General features: G+C 30.7%; 2 protein-coding genes across 2 annotated transcripts in view; one reads left to right on the top strand and one right to left on the bottom strand.

Annotated features, from left to right (window-relative positions):
• The first annotated feature begins 251 nt into the window (after window positions 1-251).
• LOC134723007 (E3 ubiquitin-protein ligase TRIM71-like) lies at window positions 252-8627 on the top strand. The gene is made up of 5 exons (XM_063586637.1): window positions 252-953; window positions 2033-2159; window positions 4439-4540; window positions 5258-5563; window positions 6943-8627. The coding sequence occupies exons 1-5, from the start codon at window positions 261-263 to the stop codon at window positions 8625-8627; spliced, it is 2913 nt and encodes a 970-aa protein (XP_063442707.1). The 5' UTR covers window positions 252-260.
• Window positions 8628-12317: 3690 nt separating this feature from the next.
• LOC134721843 (uncharacterized) overlaps window positions 12318-22950 on the bottom strand; it is an 83813-nt gene continuing 73180 nt past the window's right edge. Inside the window, exons 14-24 of the mRNA XM_063585092.1 lie at window positions 21315-22285; window positions 19735-19935; window positions 18547-18796; window positions 17825-17914; window positions 17036-17179; window positions 15876-16127; window positions 15381-15558; window positions 14689-14808; window positions 14101-14295; window positions 13534-13697; window positions 12318-12884 (exon numbers count right to left, since the gene is read on the bottom strand). Coding sequence (XP_063441162.1) covers window positions 12879-12884; window positions 13534-13697; window positions 14101-14295; window positions 14689-14808; window positions 15381-15558; window positions 15876-16127; window positions 17036-17179; window positions 17825-17914; window positions 18547-18796; window positions 19735-19935; window positions 21315-22285 — 2571 coding nt within the window. The 3' untranslated portion in view covers window positions 12318-12878. The remainder of the gene's footprint in view (window positions 12885-13533; window positions 13698-14100; window positions 14296-14688; window positions 14809-15380; window positions 15559-15875; window positions 16128-17035; window positions 17180-17824; window positions 17915-18546; window positions 18797-19734; window positions 19936-21314; window positions 22286-22950) is intronic.

Raw genomic sequence — 22950 nt, 5'->3', positions numbered from 1 at the left:
CATTATTTCGAGGAGTATATTTCGAATAACTGCTCGGTCAGTTTTCCTGAAAAGAAGGAGAAAATGAATGCCTTTTCACGAACGGAAATTAACATGAATATCAAATATCTCATACCTTAAATGAATCTACCGCTGCTAAGAAAAAAGGAACAAATCTAATATACATGTAAGCTGTATTTTGCGTGAAGCATGTTTTGTATTAGACGTTTATCCTTTTGTTTATAACTTAGGTATTACTATCTTGCAGAGTTTTAAGCAAAATGGCAGAGGGTGAAGAGAAAACAAAAGAGAATTTTATAAAGCTTTTGACATTTATCACTGGACCAGCCACAGAAACGCTACACCTTTACTTTGAGATAAAAGTTTTAAACTCGGTGGATTTTTTTATGTTTTTAGATAACCATAAACATACCTTAGTTCATCAATTTATACATCCTTCTACTGAATGCTGTGAATGTAAGAAACCTTCTCCGGGGGTTATTACGCAAATAACTCGTCTTACTCCCAGTCAGTTTGATTTGTTGTTTGAAACAGATAAAAGTAAAGAAATTCATGGTCATAAAAGAACAAAAGGACCTCAGAGAAAACAAATATGCCTATGTAGTATTTCGGCAAAACGAACAACTGCTGTTGATTGTATGGATATAACACTTATGTCTGCTGTATTGACTTCGTGTTGCCCACCTGGTTCAATTTCCGGAGATCCAAAATGGATAAAAGATATTAAAGAAGCAAGAAATCATATTGCTCATTTGCCAAGTGATAAAATATCGAAATCTGAATATGATCAAAAATTGTCTTTGGTTGAAGGATCACTATTGAATATTGCAAATGTTACAGGTCCTATGTTTCTGAAAATGACAAAAGAAAAAATTTCTATTTTCAAAGACAGCGATCTCTTGACAATTATCAACAAAGACCTTAAAAAGAACAACAACGACGATATCCGTCAGGTATAGATTTCAAAGTAACAGTGATTTCTCTATGCTTTTCTTCAGTTTGTATTTGTATGTTCATCTCTTGTTTTTGTATCCATCCATATGGTTATGATCTTAAAATCCTAAGTGGCCATGCGTCTTTTCCAAGTCAGGAATCAAGTTAGTGATCGCCTGGTATCATATCTTAATTTGTACTGGTGTATGGTCAATTTTGAGAAAGGGCTAAATAATAATGTATGTATTTTTACATTTAGTGAATAAATGTTAGCTGTATTATTTCTACGACGTCAGATAGATGGCCAATTTGTATAGCTTTTGGCGAAATTGAATACGAATATGCCAAACAGTCCTTTCGAACGATTCATTTATAAATATGTCCCTATCAAGATATAATTCTTAAGGCGATTTTTGATTGTTAGAAGATTAAAAAGATCCATGGCAATATTTCGACAAAAATAAACTTTACACTTATTTGATAAACGCATCAGAAAAATAATCTGTTAGACATTTGAATTCTTTTTTCAATGTTTTTATATTAGAATTATGCCACATGATACCGATTATTTCCGGCTACCTATTCCTATTTCTTATTCTTTTTTCTCATGGTTCTTTAAGCATTTCTGAATATTGAATAGCTTACTAATTATGTAGTCATAGTAACCATCTATGATGTGACTAAACATTTTTTTATATCGACTACACTGTAAATACTTGGAGACAAAAGCTTTTACCCGACTTTCAAATGTCTAAAATCCATTATTAAAATACAAAAAAAGCGTACAGCTTTTCTAAAAAACATGTGCCTATAACTTTTTGGGTGATAATCAACCCATTGTATGAAGATGATAACGGGACCTCCTAAATTATGACACTTGAAGTATGGAGCCGGATGGGAATTGAAGGAACAATGGTACAAAGGTATGTTTTCTGTAATGAACGATCATGGAGATATTGCTTAATATACGATTTGTATCGTTGTTTAAATCGCACATTTAATGAGGATTTATTCATTACAATGCGTTCATACTAAAAGAACATACACACACTAAAAATAGGATAAACTTCACATGTGTATGTACTGATAATCTTTACAGATTCTTGAAGAATTTATAGAGGAGCAAAAACAAACGTCTAAATTATTAGAACAGCAAAACAGGAGTTCAGCAGAGAAAACTGAAGCAATGATATCTGAGGTATTCAGAAGACTTGAAGAAAATAAAGGTAAAACAAAATTCCAAAGAGAAACACGACGAATGCCATTTATGAAAACAAAGGTTCCAACCTGCCAAGGGCTCTTGTGGTAATACCAAGTTATGGCGGGAATCGAATAATTCAATTCTTAGTTTTTCTGAGTGTTGCCTTAAAGTCTGTTGTTTCTATTATTTTTTTGCCATATTGTTTTGTTAATTGATTGCCCGTTTACTTCTTGTTTTCTTTGTATAAATGAGACACATGAGGTACATGTATCAGTGTAAACTAATAAGAATAGCAAAGTTTAACTCCGGTCAACTTTCCCTACTTAAATTCTTAATCATTTCTAAAGAGTATGCTATATAAATTATTTCAGTCCTAAAGAAGTGACTACTGACATCAGAATTGCATCTTTTGTTTCTTTTGATACCTTTTTGAGAAATGGTCTTGTTCAGAGTTAAAAAAATATCGTTTATAAATGAAAGAATTTCTCTCTTTCGACGTTTTATTTAGTTCTGGACATTCAAATATGTCGGCCAGGACTATCTATGACGACATATTTATTGTCAGAAAGTGCATCGGGTGCATACGATTGGTCTAAATTTTATCAAATATGCATAAGATATTTAAACATTAAAACATACTTTAATATCGTGGTAAACATTCACAATGTGCTCTTTATAATCAAAATATTTTAAATCTTATAGATTCCAAAGCAAATATGTTATCCTTTTGCTCGCAAGTTTTTGTCTTCCAAATGTAAAATAATGAAGATGATAATACAATGTTGACTGCTGTTTTTCTTTGTCAATTTTAACCATTATGTCTGTTTATTTTGTTAACGCATCTTTCTCAATATAATGCGACTATCATAAAAGTAAGCGATTTAGCTAGCTATTAAACCACGTTCAATCCACCATTTTCTAAATACAAAAATGCATGTACCAATTCAGGAATATGACAGTAGTTATCCATTCCTTTGATGTGTTTCATCCTTTGATTTAACAATTTGATTATGAACTTTCCGTTTTGAATTTTACTCTGAGTTCAGTATTTTTGTGATGTTACTGTTTACATTGTATTCATTATTAAATTATAACTACCTCAAGTAAATTGGACCTTAGATTGGTTTATCTATAATTGTATGTCCTTTTTTGGTCACAAAGATCTTCAAATGATTCGCGTCTTACACATCCTTGTTTTTGAAATGTTCGGCTTTCAGTAAAGAGCACAAAATACACTAAAAAGGCAACAGTAGTATACCGATGTTCAAAACTCATAAATCGACAGAAAAAAACAAATCCGGGTCACAATCCAAAACCGAGGGAAACGCATTAAATAAAAAAGGAGGATGACGACACAACATAAAAAAGTTAAACACACAGAAACGAACTAAGCATTAGACAAAATCCGATAAGAATAACAAATATAATAGCAAACTAAATACATGAATTTGGGGTAGAAAAGTACCGTGGCACGTCTTTAAGTAAATAAAACTCAAATATAAGAGAAAACAAACGACAAAAAGAAACTCAACGTTAAAATGTAACACACACAGAACGAACTATAATATAACAATGACCGTATTCCTGACTTGGTACAGGACATTTTTTAAAGAAAAAATGGTGGGTTGAACACGGTTTTATGGCATGCCAAACCTCCCTCTTTAATGGTTCAATATAACATTAAAATGACAACAAAACATTACATGACTACAATACAAATAAATAGGAGAACATATTTGACAAAGAAACACACGAATAATAGCTAAGAAAAGGCACCAGGTTTTAAATTTAATACGCCAGTAAAATATCTTTGATTTATTCATATTTGAGAATAGAAAAATAACCTATATCAAATACCTGAAAGTATTACATCCATTATACATTATACATGATATGACATCAAGGCAAAACCAACATGCAATATCGCATTATTTTAACAATACAGAAAGAGGGTAATAGAAATCACTAACAATATATGAAAGCTAAATAGACCACACTAACTAATCAAGAAAAATTAACTAACAAATACCTACTACAACATTTCACATGGATTTTTTATCTTAAATTTAGTTCATAGATATAGGAAGATGTGGTGTGAGTGCCGATAAGACAACTCTCCATCCTGTTTATTAGAACAACAAATTAGAGAGGAATGGAAATGGAAATAGCGTGGCGATTACCGTTCACACAATATATTTTGGTAGAACATACATGTAGAAAGTAAATATTTGTTAAACTCAATCATTTTTTAACAAGAAGATTTTTGTTCAAGGAGATTACTAAACATACAATATATTTTTAAAGCTATCTCTGTTGGCATAGGGGAAATGCTATTTGAAGTTAAAACAGTGGTGCAAAAGGAACTACCAAAAGCTGCATATCCCATTGATAAAACAGTTTCGCATGGTATGTTTTTTGTAATCTTGTTTTTGTGAAAGTTTTATTCGTTTGGAAACTATTATTCTCAGATTATTAACTCTAAAGCTATGATCCTGATGTTATTCTGAGTTCGTTTCTAACCTTTGTTCTATAGCATATAATACACACATTGAAGGTCAATAATGAAAAGCGACTATAGGGCTTAATGTTTTCTTATTCATCATGGAATGTGTTCAGGACAAATGAAAGTATATCACATACCGAACTCTCTATATACTTTATTTTATATATTAGCTTAGTTACTGAATACAGACAATTTTTGTACAATATAAGATATCAAATAAAAGTCTTAGAATGACAAGCTTTTTATAGATTTTGCTCATCTATAAATACAAATTAAATTCTGTTTTGACGTGAATTATCATTTAGGTTGTCATAAAATAACTTTTCACAAAACTTTGAATATTCGAAATACTTAGGATGTTTTACCTAACGAATAGATAACCTTGGCTGTATTTGGCCAACTTGTCCGGATTTTGTGTTCTTAATGCCTTTCAACTTCGTACTTGTTTATCCTTTGTAACTTTTCGATTCGAGCATGAGTCATAAATCTTTTGTATACGAAACGAGCGTCTAGCATAGACAATTTCAATTTTGATATATGTGGCGAGTTTATAAGTATGATGATCAATGAAGTATATTGTATTGTTATTTCATTGCATATAAACTGATTTTTTTATCCAGATCATGACGTTTGCTATGTTGAATGGAGGGTGGCAACACCAGGAAATTGGAATATAGATGAAATTAAAAGAAACTTGGAAAATACTCCATCTCTGATAGGACAGAAGTTCCATATAGAATTTGTTTACAAGGGATCACTGTTGATTCAGACAAAAGCTCCAATGTTTTTGCTGCAAAACTACAAATTATTTGTAGAGGCAGTAGAATCATTTTTAAAACATTTTGTTGACATTTGTGTACTTGATACTGCGGTCAAAACTATTGTAAAAGTGGAACTTGTGGTATCCAAGGAGAAATTTGCATCACGTACGTAGCTACATTATGAAAATGAGACAATATGTTATTATTGCCAATGAGACAACTTCTTGTGAGAGACCAAATGAAGTGAAAGTGACATTGAAAAACGAAAAACAAATTCGATATCGCATGATCAGCTGAAATAGGCCACGAAAATTTTAAATAATGAAAATGAGAAAATTAACTTCCTTATATTTTTTTCCAAGGTAAAGTTTAGTAAATGAAACACGTCGGTAGCTGGAAATAAAATATAACATTTTAAGTCTCCATTCTCTCAAACCTCTTCGTTGGATTCGTTTTCAGTTCAAAAACATTTCAGGTTTGAAAGTAGTTGATGAAAGTGATTTCGGAACAAGATGTGTGTGTCTGGCATATGTTTTAATCATTGAATCTCCTTGTCGTTCTTTTCATACGGATTAGTTTATCCGTTTCTATTATATGAAGAAGAAAAATTCCATACACAATTTAGTGTATAAGTACATGATCTACTAGCATTTCATAAAGCGAGAGTGATATTGGCATTTTATTTATTCCACTGAAATCCTTTTACAAGTACCTGCGCTTGTTGAAATTTCTGTCTTTAATTCTTTTTATTTATATATATATATATATATATATTATCTTTATTAATTGCAACATTTATATAACTATGGATGTGCTGAAACACATGTTCTAAACGGGATATTTTTAACTCAAGAAAAGCGTGAAAGTTTATTTCATTTTCATTTTCATTTTCATTTTCCATTCATTGGTAATATGAACATATATTATATTAATTAGACACGTCACGTGCATTTAGAAAAATTTTTTTTTTTACTTAAGTTCACTCGAGACGAAAGTTTTAAAAAGGAAGATATCATTTTGACTGCGAGTAATTGACGTTCATTAAATAAGGATATAAACTCATCATAGATACCAGGATTCAAATGTTGATGTCCTTTGAGCATTTAACAATGGTAAAAATTTTACTGTACAGAAATATGTCAAGAAACGTTTTTATTGCATGATAAAATGAAGAGTTGATTGCAAATACAAATTAAAAAATTAAAAAAGCACGTTATAAATGTCATGCGTCCGATGCGCTTTTCTTGATTTACATTCATCGGGGACGATAAAAGCCGAATATTTGAAGGCTATGGATTTAAGAAACTTAACAGTTCAAGATCTAAATAACCAAAAAAGTATCTAAAAACAATTATCTAAATCCATTTATGGTCAACTTCGCCGGAAAGAATTGAAATCTACATTTCTAATAATTTCTAATATTTCTTACTATTATTATCTTTCCGTTAGGGAAAAAACAAAGTGTGTTGTGACTACTAGCGTTTTTCTAAAATCTAATTTGTTTCTTATGTCATATACATTCATATCTAATATATTGATTACAGAACAGCTTGATTCAGAGAAGATGGAAACATCAACGTTTGCGTGTGACCCCTGTTCCAGTAAGAAGCATTCATCAGAGGCTATTCATTACTGCTATCAATGTCAAAACAACCTTTGTCAGCAATGTTTCGAAACCCATAACTCGAATGCAGCGTTTTCGCAGCACAATCTGACAAGTACTAGGACATTAACTTTTGAAAACAATTGTACCAAGCATGAAAGTCTCACTCTTGACTTCTTCTGTGTAGAACATGATTGCTTATGTTGTCCGACTTGTATAATAGGCGAACATTATAGCTGCCAGAAATTGATACCTTTAGAAGATGCAGCAAAAGATGTTAAACAATCAGTTATATTTCAAGACATATCTTATGCTTTATCTAACATTGCAACGACATTAGATAAAGCAATTACAAATCAGGACGAAAATATTAAAAGCCTTGATGGTTATGATAAAGTTGCTATTTCCAACCAAGTTGCAAGTCATAAATCCGGAATCATTAACAGATTAGACGAACTTGAAGACAAAATTAGACAAGATTCGTACTACTTAAAGGAAGAACAAAAAATAAAATCCGAATCAAGTAAAAAAAAGTTATTACAAATAGCAAAACCAATAAAACACATGTTGGAACAAGTAAATATAGTACTAGAATATTGTTCACATAAGCAATTGTTTGTTCTGCTCAATAGATATAAATTAGAAATTTCAGACTACGAGAATCAACTCAAGGCAATCTTACCAACTCTTAAGACAAGAAAGATTACCTTTCATCCACCAGACAACATCAATAACACTTTCATATCTTTGGGGTCGACCAGACTGAATTCTATGCAATACAACGCCGATTACAAGCTACCGAAAATGCAACAAGTTCAAGTTCCGTTATTAGATACTAGTATCCAAATGATATCGAACTTTACATTACACAGTAAAATTGAAATAAAACGTCCTGGTGGTGTATGGATCAGTAGTATAGGAATAACAGACGAAAACCGTCTCTTACTCTGTAACTTCTATGGTGGAAACATCCTGCTATACAGTGAAAAGGGAGATTACTTGAATGACTGTAAGTTATCAGGTGAACCTTGGGATATAGCCGTTTTACCCGGAGAAGACAAATTTATCGCAACTCAACCTCATCAACATTCCATACAATTTATCAACATTAAAACAATGAAACCTGGTTCTACACATTCTGTACCTGGGGATTGTTATGCTATTGCTGTTGTCAATGACAAGATTTGTGTTGGTGGACATCAAGGATACTTATATATTGTTGATAAACAGGGGCAACATATAACCACAGTGAGGGTTGCAAAAGCTGGTAGTATAGACTATCTACATGCAGGTCTTCATGATAGTGTTTACTATATAGACAGCAATCATATGGCTGTAACCTGTGTTAATCTGGAAGGACATCGACGATTTAGATACACTCCGAAAGATTTAAAATCAATTCGGTCTGTGATTACCGATAAGGAAGGCAACATGTATCTGGCCGGTAACAGTTCTTATAATATCCAACGACTCACACCAAACGGAAAATTCCTTGACGTCATCATGGACGAAGGAAATTTTATGAAAAACCCGATTGACATGGTCTTCAGTAATGATTGTCGGAAGCTGTTTGTATTAAATCAAGACAAAAATAACACATATGTTCTCGTTTTCTCGTGGTTATAAGAAATATAATGATAATAATACTTAAGGTATTCTGTATTTGCTTTGTACGAAATAAAATTCAACTAATTTACATTCTTTTCTTGTTTCAATTTGTTTAACGGAGATCTTCTTTACGTAACAAATGATTAAGCACATACTTTTATGAAAATATTTTTCTTATTATTGTCATTGTCTTTATAAGACTGTCAAGTGTTCAAAAATATTTAGATAATATAATTATGATACAAAACATTCCTAGTTGACTTGATTTAATGTTTTCTCTGTAAATCTGGACAGACGAAAAACCTTTAATTTCAGCTCTAGAATTCTCAACCATACATTGTTGTCATTCGGCTGCTGTTTCAATTTGATTAATTACAGGAGACGTAAACAACAAGTTTTCATTCGTTCTTGAAAACTTGATATCCATGTTTGATAAAGTAGAGCATATTCACAATTGGCAAGCTAAAAATTATTCTTTTTGCCATAAAGTTGTCTATCTAAATACTCTGCTATGACAAATATAGGAAGATGCATCTCGACAAAGTAACTGTTTTGTCCTTTTCAAACTTTTAACATAAAAATATGGAGTTTGGTATGATTGCCACTATCTGTCAGAATTAAATTAACGATACACGCAATTATAAGTCACTGTTCGTCCTTCAATTATGCGAGTAAAACACACCATAAGTCAGTAATAAGAAACAACCAGCCAAATCTATACAATACCTATTGCAAAACACAAATATGACAGACATGAACCACCGGAGTTCACGGACTTCTTACTGGAACAGGTATATTTAGAATTTTGCGGGGTTAGATTTTTTTGTAGGAATTCAACCCTGTCACCAACCTTGAATAGTGCAACATGCAAAAAATGTAAAAATAGGATGCGAATGGCTTAGCCCAATTGATTGGTAGAAGCCCAAGAAAACAACTAACATAATCCAATAAGATACAAAGCATCGATTAAAGACTTCTTGCAGTCAACAAAAAAGGTAGCATTAGTTTACCGCTGGTCATAAACCGATTAAAACCAAGTCGGGTTAATACAAACCAAAACGTACGGAAATGACGAGGATACAACTTATATGACAATGTTAAAATACGTCGCTAAAATGACAACACTTCAGGAATACAATTCCAACAAACGCAAAGCTAGTTCAATGCCAATTACAACTAATAGATTCATTTTGTATTCCCAAATTTAAGTACAAATACAGATCCACAGGATTATGTGTAAAGGCACCATCAACAGTCCGAGAACTGCATGACATTTGGGACAAGGGTAAAAATTAATGCCCCCTCTGCCATGGAAGGGGCATCACAATTTCTCAAGGAATTTTTTAGGTATAATTATAATGTGTTTTTTGTAAGTTTTAAACGTCATAAAACCATCTTTTTGAGATGTTTTTTCTAAATGCTCTTGTTAAATACAAAGTTTACTAAAACTAAAAGATAGTACATTGACATGATTGATGTTACCAGTTTGTTGTGATTTGTTTTACACTTTGCTCAGCTAAGGAATGGGTCATAAACAGAGAAAATTTAAGACAAATATATCTGAGGATAGAAAGAGACTGCTATCAGGAGCCTGCAATTAAGTGTTTGCTCTATGTTTCTGTCTGTTATACTTTTTATTTGATTATTTATTTTGTCATAATTCAGTCCATCAGCTTTTCCTTTTAATTTTTTTCACATTTTCTCATACCAAGGCCTTCTGAAGCTGACTATATGGTATAAGTTTTGATCCATGTCGAAGGCTGTACAGTGACCTATTGGTGATCACAGCCATGTCATGCAGACTATGATGAATATTTGTCTCATTGGAAATCGTACTTTATGTAAAAATATGAGTTTTCAATTCAATATAGAAAACCTTTCAAAACATATTTATCTTGTTGTGAAGTTATCAGTCACACTGTACATGTAAACCTTCCACACAATAGACCAAAAGAAACAATTAACAAACTGAGTATATAGGCTATAACATAACTAACACTAAACAAATTTGTTTATCATTTTTATGAGGTAAATTTAGGTGTACACATAAAATTGTGAGAACTTAAATATCATTCATTTACATATTAACTCACTATATAAAAATCTATACACATGAAATAAACATGAGTTTGAAAGCCATACTATACATGTTCCATTTTGAAAATAACAAATAATTCAAGCAAAAGTCTTATTTTCATTCATAGAAAATAAGCAATAACTAAGGTTACTTGGGAGTAATAAAGATTCTTTAAAAGAACTAAATGTAAACCATGTACAACTTCTGTACTAACACGTCTTTTTAAAGCAAACCATATTTACAATCTTATAGTCCTAGAATTCAAAATTCAGAACCCAAAACTGCAATCCTATAACAGTTCATGATAAAAAATACAATCATACAGTTTGATAGTTCAGAATTCAAATTCAGGATGGTTTCAGAAAATATACTTTTTAGAAAAATTAAATATTGTAAATTCAGAAATTATTGTGAAGATTTATTATTGTGAAAATGCGACAGGATTACAATAGCAATAATCTAAACTCTCATTTTGAATTTTTAATATGAGTTAAACATAATTTTTCTCAATATCGCAAAAATTAAAATCACATTTTAGTCTAAAATGGCAAAAAATCAAAAATAAATGCATGCAATAATTTCTGAATTAACAGTTACCAGAAATATTAAGTTATCTGATTAAGTACAGATTTCTGGTTTCCTTTTATTAGAAATATAACAGTTGATGGATATAAAACAATATCAATCTCCAATCTATGTCCTAATTTACTCACTGGAAGACATTCTATAATACTGGCTAAATATTTACAGGTTCATTAAATAAAGAAATGCCAAAAAAAGGCACAAGCCAGGGCCTACCTTTCGAGGTCTGTATTGTCAGTCAATCATTATTTTTATCTTCTTATATTGACAGAACTATTACAGATTTCTTACTAGTGTTTTCCTTCTACTGTAATATTATTTATATAGAACTAATTATCAATGAATGTAATCAAGTCTAACATATCAAACTTTGTGCATGTATTTTTCTTGTCTTCTGGTGATAGAAAATTTGGGTATAACTATTAGGCCCAGAATCAAAAATTAACCAATGAAAATACTATATTTGGTGTTTCAAGCTCAAAATTTTGTACTCTTAGTACTGATATAAGTTTTATGACTGACAGGCTAGAAGTTACTTCTATAGAAAACACAGAGCCAATTGTTAAGAGCAATCCATTGTAAATAATTCTGGAGTTGTGTGTCAAACAAGAAAGAACAGCCAAAACATTGCAAGGGGAGGTTGTAACCTAAGTTTTTTTTCCAATAAAAATACAATGTCTGAGTTTATCAACTTTTTGCCATCATTTATTTTATATATAGTTGTAGTTTTTTCATAATCTATTAATTTTGAACTGTTTTTATTCCTTAAATAAACATGTTTTCATTTGGCATCATGCAATGTTTATCTTATATTTCAATATGGAACAGAATTGTTAAACTTGTACTTTGCAGGAAATGGGTATGAGCAGGTTAAAAAAAAATTACTAAACATAAGGGGATAAAGATGGGAAACTTTTCATATAATCAAATACATTTGACTTGACAAAAAGACACAAAAAAAGAGAAGAAAAAATAACTTTCTGTTCAAATCTAAATTATGGTTCAACTTTTTTAAATTATATTGAGGAAAGAGCAAATGTACCAGCAAATATAAATAATACACATTTATTAATCATATACATGTAGTAAGAATTATATAATACACTCTATGTAGTATGTACACACCAGTATGAATGACACAATGTAATTTAGCACCAATTATTATGTTCCAATGTTTACATCAATACTTTATATGTATATCATCATGAATATGAAGTCATCATGTTTGAAAAACTGTATATAAGCACTATCTATACTTCGTGTTCTATTCTTTTACAATATAGGATTTTACTAAGACACAGGTCTATTTTTTGTACATGAAGACATGAGAATTTGTACATTGTTTTATCATTTTATAGTTGCACCAATTCTTCACATTAAGATTGTCCATTACTTAAAACTGTTGATGGTTGCTATTGAAAACAGTCTTTATAGTTCTGTTGTCTGATCGATGGTTAATGTAATGTTGAAAGCAATGTTTCTCAGCATATGTTTGCATTGCACTCTTCTACGAAATAGAAGTGATGAGATGGACGAAAACTGAAGAGTAAGCTTTAATATGAGATGAGTCATTTGTCTGTGAGGGTGCAGTATGTATATCTTTGTCATGTTTATACCTGAAATGAAGGAATTCATTTTGTTAAAATAAACACAGGTTGTCATATAATCTATATTATCTTTTACACATTATTTTGATCAATAAGCAATATACTTAAAGATGAAATATTCCTTGACAATACATATGCTATATTGAGAAGCTCTCTAGTGTCAATCTAACATTAAAATAATAGCTTACCACTATAACATTGTTAATAAAATATAAAGACAAAAAAAAATGGCAGAAAGCTATCAGCATGTTAAAATGCTCCAATTTTCTTTCTCTCTTTTTCTTCTTCTTCCTAATTACAGTTAACAACAAAATCAAATGTCATTTAAAGTTCAGGAAAAGTTGGAAAGTGAAGATGCTCAAATGTTTGGGAGTAGATCTATTGTATAATTAAAAAAGTTACAGAAAAAGCATAATATGTTGTTGGTTTTTTTTTCCGTTTCAAAAGTAAAAAGGATTGAGCAGGATAAATCTATTTCTGTAAACACAGGTGTAGGAAACATTCAGAGAATAAGTATTTAAATATTCTCTGCTACGCTGAACTACTTGTTCTTTCAAATCTTGCATATACAGAAGAGAGAAGTTGTTTATTCAAAGAAACAAGGTATAATTTCAAGATATTATATAGCAGTTATTCAGGTTATGATAACCAGACTTACATCAGTGCTACTATAAGCTAGAGGTGGAATTTCCTGTGATGCCATACGATATTGTTGTGGACTATTATGTGATTGATATTGGTGTGACGGTGACATGTCTTTATGGAAGTTTTCTGAGGGTTGATCTATGTAACTACTGGATACATCAGTACCTATACCACTCTCTGAAAAAAAGAAATATTTTGATTATCAACTTTAATGTATGATAAAGGATCATTGTGGAGTAATTTGCTTGGTAAACGGTTTATTATTTAAAAGCACTGTACATATATTTTCTTTACAAAAATAAAGAGATGTGCTATGATTGACTACAAATCGACAGCTATCCACCAAAGTTCAAATGAAGTGGGTGTAAGCAATTTCACTGTTAATTTCTAAAACCAGCCTGACAAGATAATCATATAAAGAATAATCAGAAAATGCCAAAGTTACATTTGCTACAAATAGTAATTACATTTATCTTTTAAATAAACAATTGATTTAAGAGACATATGTTTATAGAAAAATGCAAACTATTAAAAGCAATATGTATATAAGATTCAAGAGGATTTATTGACCAGCACTTACCATTAGATAAACATGTGTTAGTGGTGTGTCGTGGACTGTCAAAGGGATCCCCGCCTGCACCAGGATTTATGAACAGACCAGAATGACTACTGTTGGATGACGATGTACTACCAATGGAGATGATAGAATGAGGTCGTTTGTTGTTGAGCCGTGAATGATCAAAAGATGACACAGCTATTGAGTTCCTCGTCCTCGCTGAAAATAGAAAAAATTATATTGAAGAGTTGACAAATACAAAAATATATTACATTTTCATTTCATAATATTTCATAATATTTGAAGAGGGGAAAATAATGCATTCCCTTTGCTTCACTTTACATTTACATTTACATTTACATTTACATTTACATTTACCTATTGAACGTTAATCACAAAAGTATGAATTTTACTGAATGACCAACATTAATCTACAGAAGGGTTTTCTTTCCTTTTTTTTCATCTTAACTTCTTTGTGGAAACTAAAACCTGATCATAAAACTGTAATTCAATACTGAACTATTCAGCTATTCTAAATTTCTTCTTCTTTTCTTAAAAGAAACTTTGTCTTTGTCTACCAACCACATGGTTAACATTTCTATATGTATTTACCTCCCCTGCCTCCTAAAGCATAGTTAACAAATCTATCCTGTATATTATTAGCACTAGGTTTGATATCTAAACATGGTTTATTTCCTATACCCATGGTAGCCATCTCTGTCATGTGACGATCTGAAAATAGATTTGTTCTTCATATAAATTATTCTTCCCACTTTTTAACTTCTTTTCATGATATTGTTTCCTATTGCATTGATATAACAATTAACTAAACAGTATTTTAGTTGTCATTCAATGAATATCGATAATATATCTCATTCTTTAATCATATCTCCTAAACAATCTTCCATATTTTCAACAAACTATATGTGCTTATAAAGATATCATTTTTCTTAAATATCCCCCTGTTTTGCAAGTTAGAAAATAAAAACATTTTGATATGTTGTGACATTGAAAACAAACCAATTTTTTCCTATCTAAATAAAAACATACAAAAGATTATCTGAAGAATTAGCCAAAAAAACAAAATTGACATTCTATACTTGCATCTCTGAGATATGCAGTCAACTGCTGTTCATAAGAAAGTCCTCATTTTAATTGACAATTCAAGTGTTAAAATCAAATCTCAATTATTAAGTTGGTTGGGTTTTTTTAAAGTCAAATTTGAAATTGCACCATAATACATTCTTCTGTTCTTGTCTGTTGCATTTTTTTTTAAATCTATAAACAAATCAAAGTGCACTCACCCCTATTTTTCAAAGCTTGATTCCACAAGATTTTTGATATCCCTCTAATCCAGTGAAGTTTAACATCTGAGTTAGGAGCCTGGAAGATATAGTTATCCCCAGAATTTCTCCTCCTGAACCAGATCTCAAACTTATACCCTGATTCTCCATAATTCTCTGTCAGCCCTATATCAGCCATCTGAAACAAAATAAATCATCATAAATACATGTATGTGTATTTCCTAGTTTTTAAATACTGTTTTTATTCTTAGATGGAGTTATCTCTCTTATATCATTAAAATTTACGTCAAAATGCAGTTTTCTTTAGGTTTCTGTGTTTTATCTGATTATAATTAAATTTTGATTATATATTGTAAATTAATTCAAAATTGTTCAGGTATCTACAAACTTTTTTTTTTTTATTCAATTAAAAAATATTTCATTTATATAAGAGATTTTGGATAACAACTTCCCAAAAAATAGGTGTCAATATGAATTAAATGCACAATGACTTACTTTAAAGCTATTTTTATAAACATAATATTCTGGTCCCCCATGTCTGTTTCTTTTGGTTTTACTGAATAATATCATATCTTCAAACAAGAAGACGTGTCGTAATGATTTCTTCCTCCCCTGCCATACAAGGAATTCATCTTGTCGGACTAAATTTCCCTGCTCCTGAAGATTTACATCACAATCTTTCAAAGCATCCATGGCCAATAAGTCATTACCATGTCTTAATTGGAATTTTACCATTTGTTCAGCTGCCTGTAAATAAAAATCAACAAAATAATCATAAGTTTTTTTCAGAAACAAATACATGGAAAGGGTATATTTATCAAAGTCATACACAAAATCTACTGAAATAGATTCTATACAGTGTTAATGCATATTTTTTAAAACCATTCTGTGTAAACAAATTTTAATAACATGTGCTTTCTTATCCATCTTTTAAATATAGATGACTTTAATAAATAAACATGCTTGTTTTTTTGTTGACGCTATTGTTTTGTAGTGTTGTTGAATTACTGTCCCATTGACTAAACACCATACCTGCTTTTATTAATTTTGTTAGATAATAATGGTTCTGAGTTATGGCTTTGTCATGCATTTATAAATCACTGGTATGTGCACCATGAAAAATCTTAAAACAAGAATTGATCTTAAGTTATACTGAAATGTTCAGGACTTAAAAGAATTTGTTCTAGAAAGAACTTTGCTTACATTCTGACTTATTGAAAATACAATACTGTGGATTCATTAATATTCGTTGGATACCAATTTTCATAGATTTCGTGGGAACAGGGGAACCACGAATTTAAATGTTCAATGAAATACAAATTAACCAAAGGAATGCATGCAAACTTTTCTCGAATATGTGAGTTTTTCGCAATCCACGAAAATTGGTACCAACGAAAATAAATGAATCCACAGTATATAGTATTGTGGTGCCAAAAGACTACTAATCACTGATATTTTGCATGTAGATCTCATTTTACATGAGAGTTATGAAGCCAAACTATTTAGCTTAATTTATACATTTCTTAAATACTTCTTTTCAGATAAAAAAAAATGACTATGACACATTATATAATTGTCATAATAAATCCTGTCAGACAGAGGATATTCCCCCATTATCTGACAATGACATGTAAGTTATGTAATGGTTTACGAACCTTTAAGTCTTGATAAGCTGCATCAGACTGGGGACATTCCTTCATGATCTGTTTTAACATTAAGGCATATTTTCCCATTCTTTGTACAGGTTTCAGTAAGTAACTAGATAAATCCATTCTGTCACCCAGCTCTTCTTGTTTTTGCTGAAAACAAACAATAAACAAAATAATAAAATTATCATGTAAATTGCTTTCCAAAGTTTAGAGCTGAGTTTACATTTCCCCAAAGCCATAGTCATATCTCGTTGCATCTTCCAAGTATATATTGATCCTCATTTCATCATTTAAAATGAAATTAAAGAAAGTTGTTTGATGCTGATGTGAATGTTCTGATTTTGTGTTATAGTTGGTTAACCCATATCCTTTGTTTTCTATTGACTCAATATGTTATATACATATAAGATTATGAGGAATGCGTCTTAAAGAAATATAATTTATGTGTGCAAATGTGAACAAATATCATAGTCTGTTTTTAAAGCATCCTTTGACCAAACTGTCATTTTTCAAAGAACAGGAAATACATTATAACAGCTCTTCCTGTGTAAATTAAGTCTAATAAATTATTACAAATTCTTATTAAACACAATTTGTAAATGTGGTCAAACCCTTCATTTAGGAACCAAATTCTGGATTTTTTTTTCTCACAATATCAGACTTTTATAGAATGGGGTTTATTTAGAGCTTGACATATCAATTGACACTTGAAGATCATGTGTTGAGTACTATTGACGTTGATATTTATAGGCTTTATATGTTGTTTTATACACATATATATCTAGAGTAATTTACCTTAAAGAAATGTTTGCCATACTCTGCCATCAGAGCATCAGACTTGGGTTTATTCTTGTTATATAAAGCATATAGGTAGAAAAAGCTCTCCTGAAAAATAATAATGCCTGCTTTATTGTTTTGTATTCTTTGCCATATGTTTAGAAACTATGTCAAGTATTTTGATAAATTTTGATCATATGTTTTTTGTTTCCCCTAAACTCCTTTATTTCATAAATTATGCCAACCATATCTTAGCATGTGTGCTTTGTGATTACAATATAAACATGCAAGGTAATATATATCTTGATTTTCATTATTTCTATAGAAATAGCCTAAAATGAACATGTATATGCCAGCTTTCGTCATTAAACTTGGAATTCTATTTCAACACTGTAACTTAGATTTCATGATCTTTTTTCTGTTTATTTCATTGAGTTTCATGTGTAGCTTTTGTGTAACATGGTGCTCATAAATAATCATATGGTTGATTAGAAAGATGCCAAAATCATGCCATTGGTTTTCTCTTTATTTAATTGGTTTTCATTCATGGTCATATGTTTGTATGCCTAACTATACAATACTGGATATTGCCAGAGGCCATCAGTGCCTTATAGATGTTTGCATCCTCATCTCTGGTCTCTGGCTGACATTTGTTGCATAAGCAATCATACCACTTCTCTTTTATTTTTATACTTTGAAGAAAAAAGTCTATAATGTCGGTATATTATCTTTCTACTTACATGCATGAGAAAATAATGTGAGATCTGGAAAGGTTTCTGTTCACACATCTCAACTTCTTTTAAGAAATATTGATAATGAAACTGATATATCTTCTCAAGGTTTCCAAATATAACATTTCTCTTTCCACGTAACGCCTGAGGTACGTCTTCCCGTAATAATTCTGGGATATAGTTTTCTATAATGTATTGTAATGACTGAACATAATCTCTCTCAGTTTGTACCATCTCACACATCACATGAGCTAAAATACTGAAAATAGAAAATTTATAGATATATATATCAAACTCTGACATTTACTGTTTTTCATGCAGCTTTATTAGGTTTTTTCTTTTTTCGTTGAACAGTTTATGATAGTATGTAACATTTATTTCTCAATATTGAAGGTTTTTATACAATATAGGTATTTAACAGTCAATTTGCTTTTTCTTGGATACTGTATCAGAATGCAACTCTATTCTTTTTATATGACATGTATAAAAAATTTAATGATTAATTTTCAGATGTTCATGAAAAAATTAATTTGTTACTGTTTTGATATAATATAACTCTTATTTCATTTAGCATCATTATTATCATTATCATGATAGCTTGATCCATCATTTTAGTATTGTTATTTTCAGGGCCATACCTTTTGTATTCTTTTGTTGGTAAAAAAAATGTTTTTTTTTGTTGGTTTGTTTTTTTAAAGTGGTTAGACTCCTCATGTACACATGAACTGAAAATTAACTCATTATTCAGCTATGTCTTTTTTTAAATCTATATAAATTATTAACTTAGATGCTAAATTGCAATAGAAAAAAAAAATCCAAATTTCCATAAGTACAGCTGTAATATTTTATCTAGAGTTGTCTCCCATTGACTGTTTCATAAGTTGTTTTAGTCCGTCAAAAGCCTGTATATGTTTTAAATAATGTGACAATAACAACATTTCCAGCTAAATATGTATTTTCACATAATTTATCCTTTATCATAAATAAGTGACATCTGCCTTCATTGTAGTCTAAACCAAAGTATTCAATACAATCAACAAAAAAATAACAAAATTCCATTTGAAACAGCTGATGTCCATGTATATAAATAACTTTCACAATAATTTACAATGTATGAATGAAAAGGAATGTGAGGTTATCTAGGGGTCAACATAGTCTATCAAAATAGGCAAGTATCCATACAATATAGCTAGCTACCTTTTCGATTCCTTCCCAGAAAGTTTCAGACCAGCTAAAGATCCAGTAGGGACATTTCTGTTGAACTCTGATAGATGTGAATTAACAGGGACTGGGGTCCATTCTCTGGTAGGAGGACTACCACAAACTCCTTTGGACCAATCTCTCTTTTGTGGACTGTTACAACTATTCTCTTGATTTTCTTCTTCCTCCTCAGGTAAACTGTAAGAAAAAACATAAATCAAATTTTGACAATTCATCTATAATATATAAAACTTGTATATACTTTTATACCACTGTCCCAGGTTAGGGGAGGATGGGATCCAGCTAACATGTTTAACCCCGCCACATTATTTATGCAAGTGCCTGTCCCAAGTCAGGAGCCTGTAATTCAGTGGTTGTAGTTTGTTTTTGTGTTACAAATTTGTTCTTCATTAATTTTGTATACAAATATATATATATATATAAAGCTGTTAGTTTTCTCGTTTGAATTGTTTTACATTGTTGTATCAGGGTCTTTTATAGCTGACTATGCGGTATGGGCTTTGCTCATTTTTGAAGTCCATACGGTGACCTATAGTTGTTGATGTCTGTGTCATTTTGGTCTCTTGTGGACAGTTGTCTCATTGGCCATCATACCACATCTTCTTTTTTTATATTAAAATCAATTTGACAGCAAAATCATAAATAGTTGATGATATGAACGGTAAATGTTATGCTATAATCATGGTAATTCTATCAAATAAAAGGAGGAAAAAAACATTATAAATTGTTTTTCTTAAACATTTTTTATCCCCATATAGATGATTTTAAGAGGTTCATGTTTCATATACACAAGTTTGATTTGAACAGTTTTGTTAAACTTACATATTATAATACCAAAGTCAGTTTCTGACAAACTAAAATACTCTGAAATTCTATCATTAATTAGATATAATTTATTATTTAAGAGGATTACTGATCAAGTAATTAACTTGATGAATTGGAAAATACAAGACTGTCATCAACTAAAAACAACTACCCCAGAGAAAATAAATATTATATTCTATAAGGCTAATCTCAGTAACACTGTTAACTGAAAGTATCAATTTTTGCAACATACATAGCACAGTAATATCTAATGAAATTATATTGAGATACACAATGTACTACATTTATCAATCTCTTAGTACATTTATTGACGTTTGTTCCTTTAATATTTTATTTACAATTGTGAATACTCATATGCAACATGTGCAAGATGCATGAATCTATTTTAAAGATGATACAAAGTACAACTAGGTGCATCATGATAATAATGTATTTCATGAACTATAAAGCATGAAAGCTGCATAGCTAAAAACCTTTCACAAATGTTATGATGAAGAACAGCAAAAAAAGTCCTACTCCTTTTATTAATTGGTCTAAATTTACTCTGTATCTAGTCTAGTTCTCTATCAATATTTGTCTACCTTAAACAACTCTTGCGACCGATCTGTACTGACAGTTTTCATACAGGCTGACATTAAAGGCCTTTATCTGGGAATTTTTTGAAAATGCGGGAATAACTTTTTACCAATATTGGTTAAATTTATCATGTTTAAACAAATCTTGCGACCTACCTTGAAAGACTATCTGTACTAACAGTTATCATACTGACAGGTCGACATTCAACGGTCTTCAGGTGTGGATTTCTTAATGGTGGGGATAATTTTGATTCATCTTCTTCAATTATAACATTACTAGGTAATGGAGCACTAGTCCGTTTTTGTAAATTTATATGTCCATTTTGAATAACACCACTTGTATCAAGAGAATTCACTGTAGTCCGTTTTAACATTTTTTTCACAGGTCTATTATGAGAAGAAAGTGTATTTCCTGGCTCATACGGTGGAGTAAAAACAAAATCTGTGGAGTTCGTTGTTGAATTATTGAGTTTTTCAGTGTTATTATTCTTGTTATTTTGAGCCCTTTCCGATGAATCTTCCGTTAAATCTTCCCTAGAAGATTTTAAAGTTGTATCATTTAACACTTTTGGAATTGAAGTAACCACATGATCTGATAAATCCTCAGTAATAAATGAATTTCCTGAACGAGGTGAAAATGCTGCCTCAGAAACACATTTCCTAAACGCTGGATGGATTGCACGGTTTGGAACAGCTGGGGTACTGGAGAGAATGGGGTTCCATCCCCCATCTCCTACTTCATATGACTGACTCATCTGATTAGAATCCTTCGCATAAGTCCGTTCAGGGCTTCTATGTGGAGAACTAAAACTATTTGAGGGTTGTAAATTTTGTTCTCTTAACATTTTTTCTTTTGCCCTTCGTAATGTTCCAAGCCTGAGATTCAATAAATTATTGGTTTCAACACAACGTGCTTTTGCAACACGACACTGTTCTAGAAGTTTATCGTTTTGTAATTGTTGGGCAAGTTCTGACATACTGGCAAATGTTGCCTCCGTCATGGCAGGATGATGACGCAAGTAAAGCTCGAGACTACGTAATAATTTTTCTAGTCCTTCTAATGTTGTAGAATGGTCCATTTTCATACTGGCCACATATTTCATTGCTTCTAAAGCCCATTCATAACTCTACAACATATCAAATTATTAATGTACAATTACATAAACATCCTGCTCGAAAAGAACATAAAATATCACAAAGACTAATTCCCTAATAATTTAATATTCCTGTACAGATGAAAAGAATTTCTTCTAAGGCTGCAAAATCTTGAATGAATTTTACACTTTCTTTATCAAACATTTCATAAATTCATGAATTACAATTCTCTTTGAGAAATTTGACAGTATTCCAAAAAGAAGCAACTTTCCCTCCCAAGCATATTACTAGGTGTGAGAGTATTAGGCAATGAACACTTGAAATCAACAGGATAAACCACTTGTTATGGAGTCTTTGATGTAAACACATTAATTAACAAGCCATATCCATTATAGATGATGTTCTCACAAAGTGTAAAAAATATCAAGATTTTCTGGCACATAAATAGTATTTAATGATCAGAGATTTGATATGCATTAATGTCAATAAGATCTATTTGCAGATATTATATTTCTTTGCAGTTCTTACTTAAAGATTCATTGATTTTTTTTCTTTGTCAACTCTAATGCTTTTATGTATTTTTACTTTGTACATGGCTCAAAATAAACATTTTTTTTTGGTGATTTTTTTTTGCTTTTTTCTGAGTTGTATTAGACATTTGTTGGTTTCTTTTTTATATCTTTGTGAATTTAATGAT

The sequence above is a fragment of the Mytilus trossulus genome, chromosome 6 (assembly GCF_036588685.1).
Source record: "Mytilus trossulus isolate FHL-02 chromosome 6, PNRI_Mtr1.1.1.hap1, whole genome shotgun sequence".
NCBI classification, from domain to species: Eukaryota; Metazoa; Mollusca; class Bivalvia; order Mytilida; family Mytilidae; genus Mytilus; species Mytilus trossulus.
Note: the sequence above shows the minus strand (reverse complement) of the source record. Positions and strands in the feature narration are given on the sequence as shown.

What these genes read in the sequence shown, in the direction of transcription:
- LOC134723007 (XM_063586637.1), top strand. Translation starts at nt 261, where the DNA reads ATGGCAGAGGGTGAAGAGAAAACAAAAGAGAATTTTATAAAGCTTTTG. An exon ending in TGATAAAACAGTTTCGCATG is followed by an intron (nt 4,541 to 5,257) that starts GTATGTTTTTTG and finishes TTTTTTATCCAG; the next exon opens with ATCATGACGTTTGCTATGTT. An exon ending in CAAGGAGAAATTTGCATCAC is followed by an intron (nt 5,564 to 6,942) that starts GTACGTAGCTAC and finishes TATTGATTACAG; the next exon opens with AACAGCTTGATTCAGAGAAG.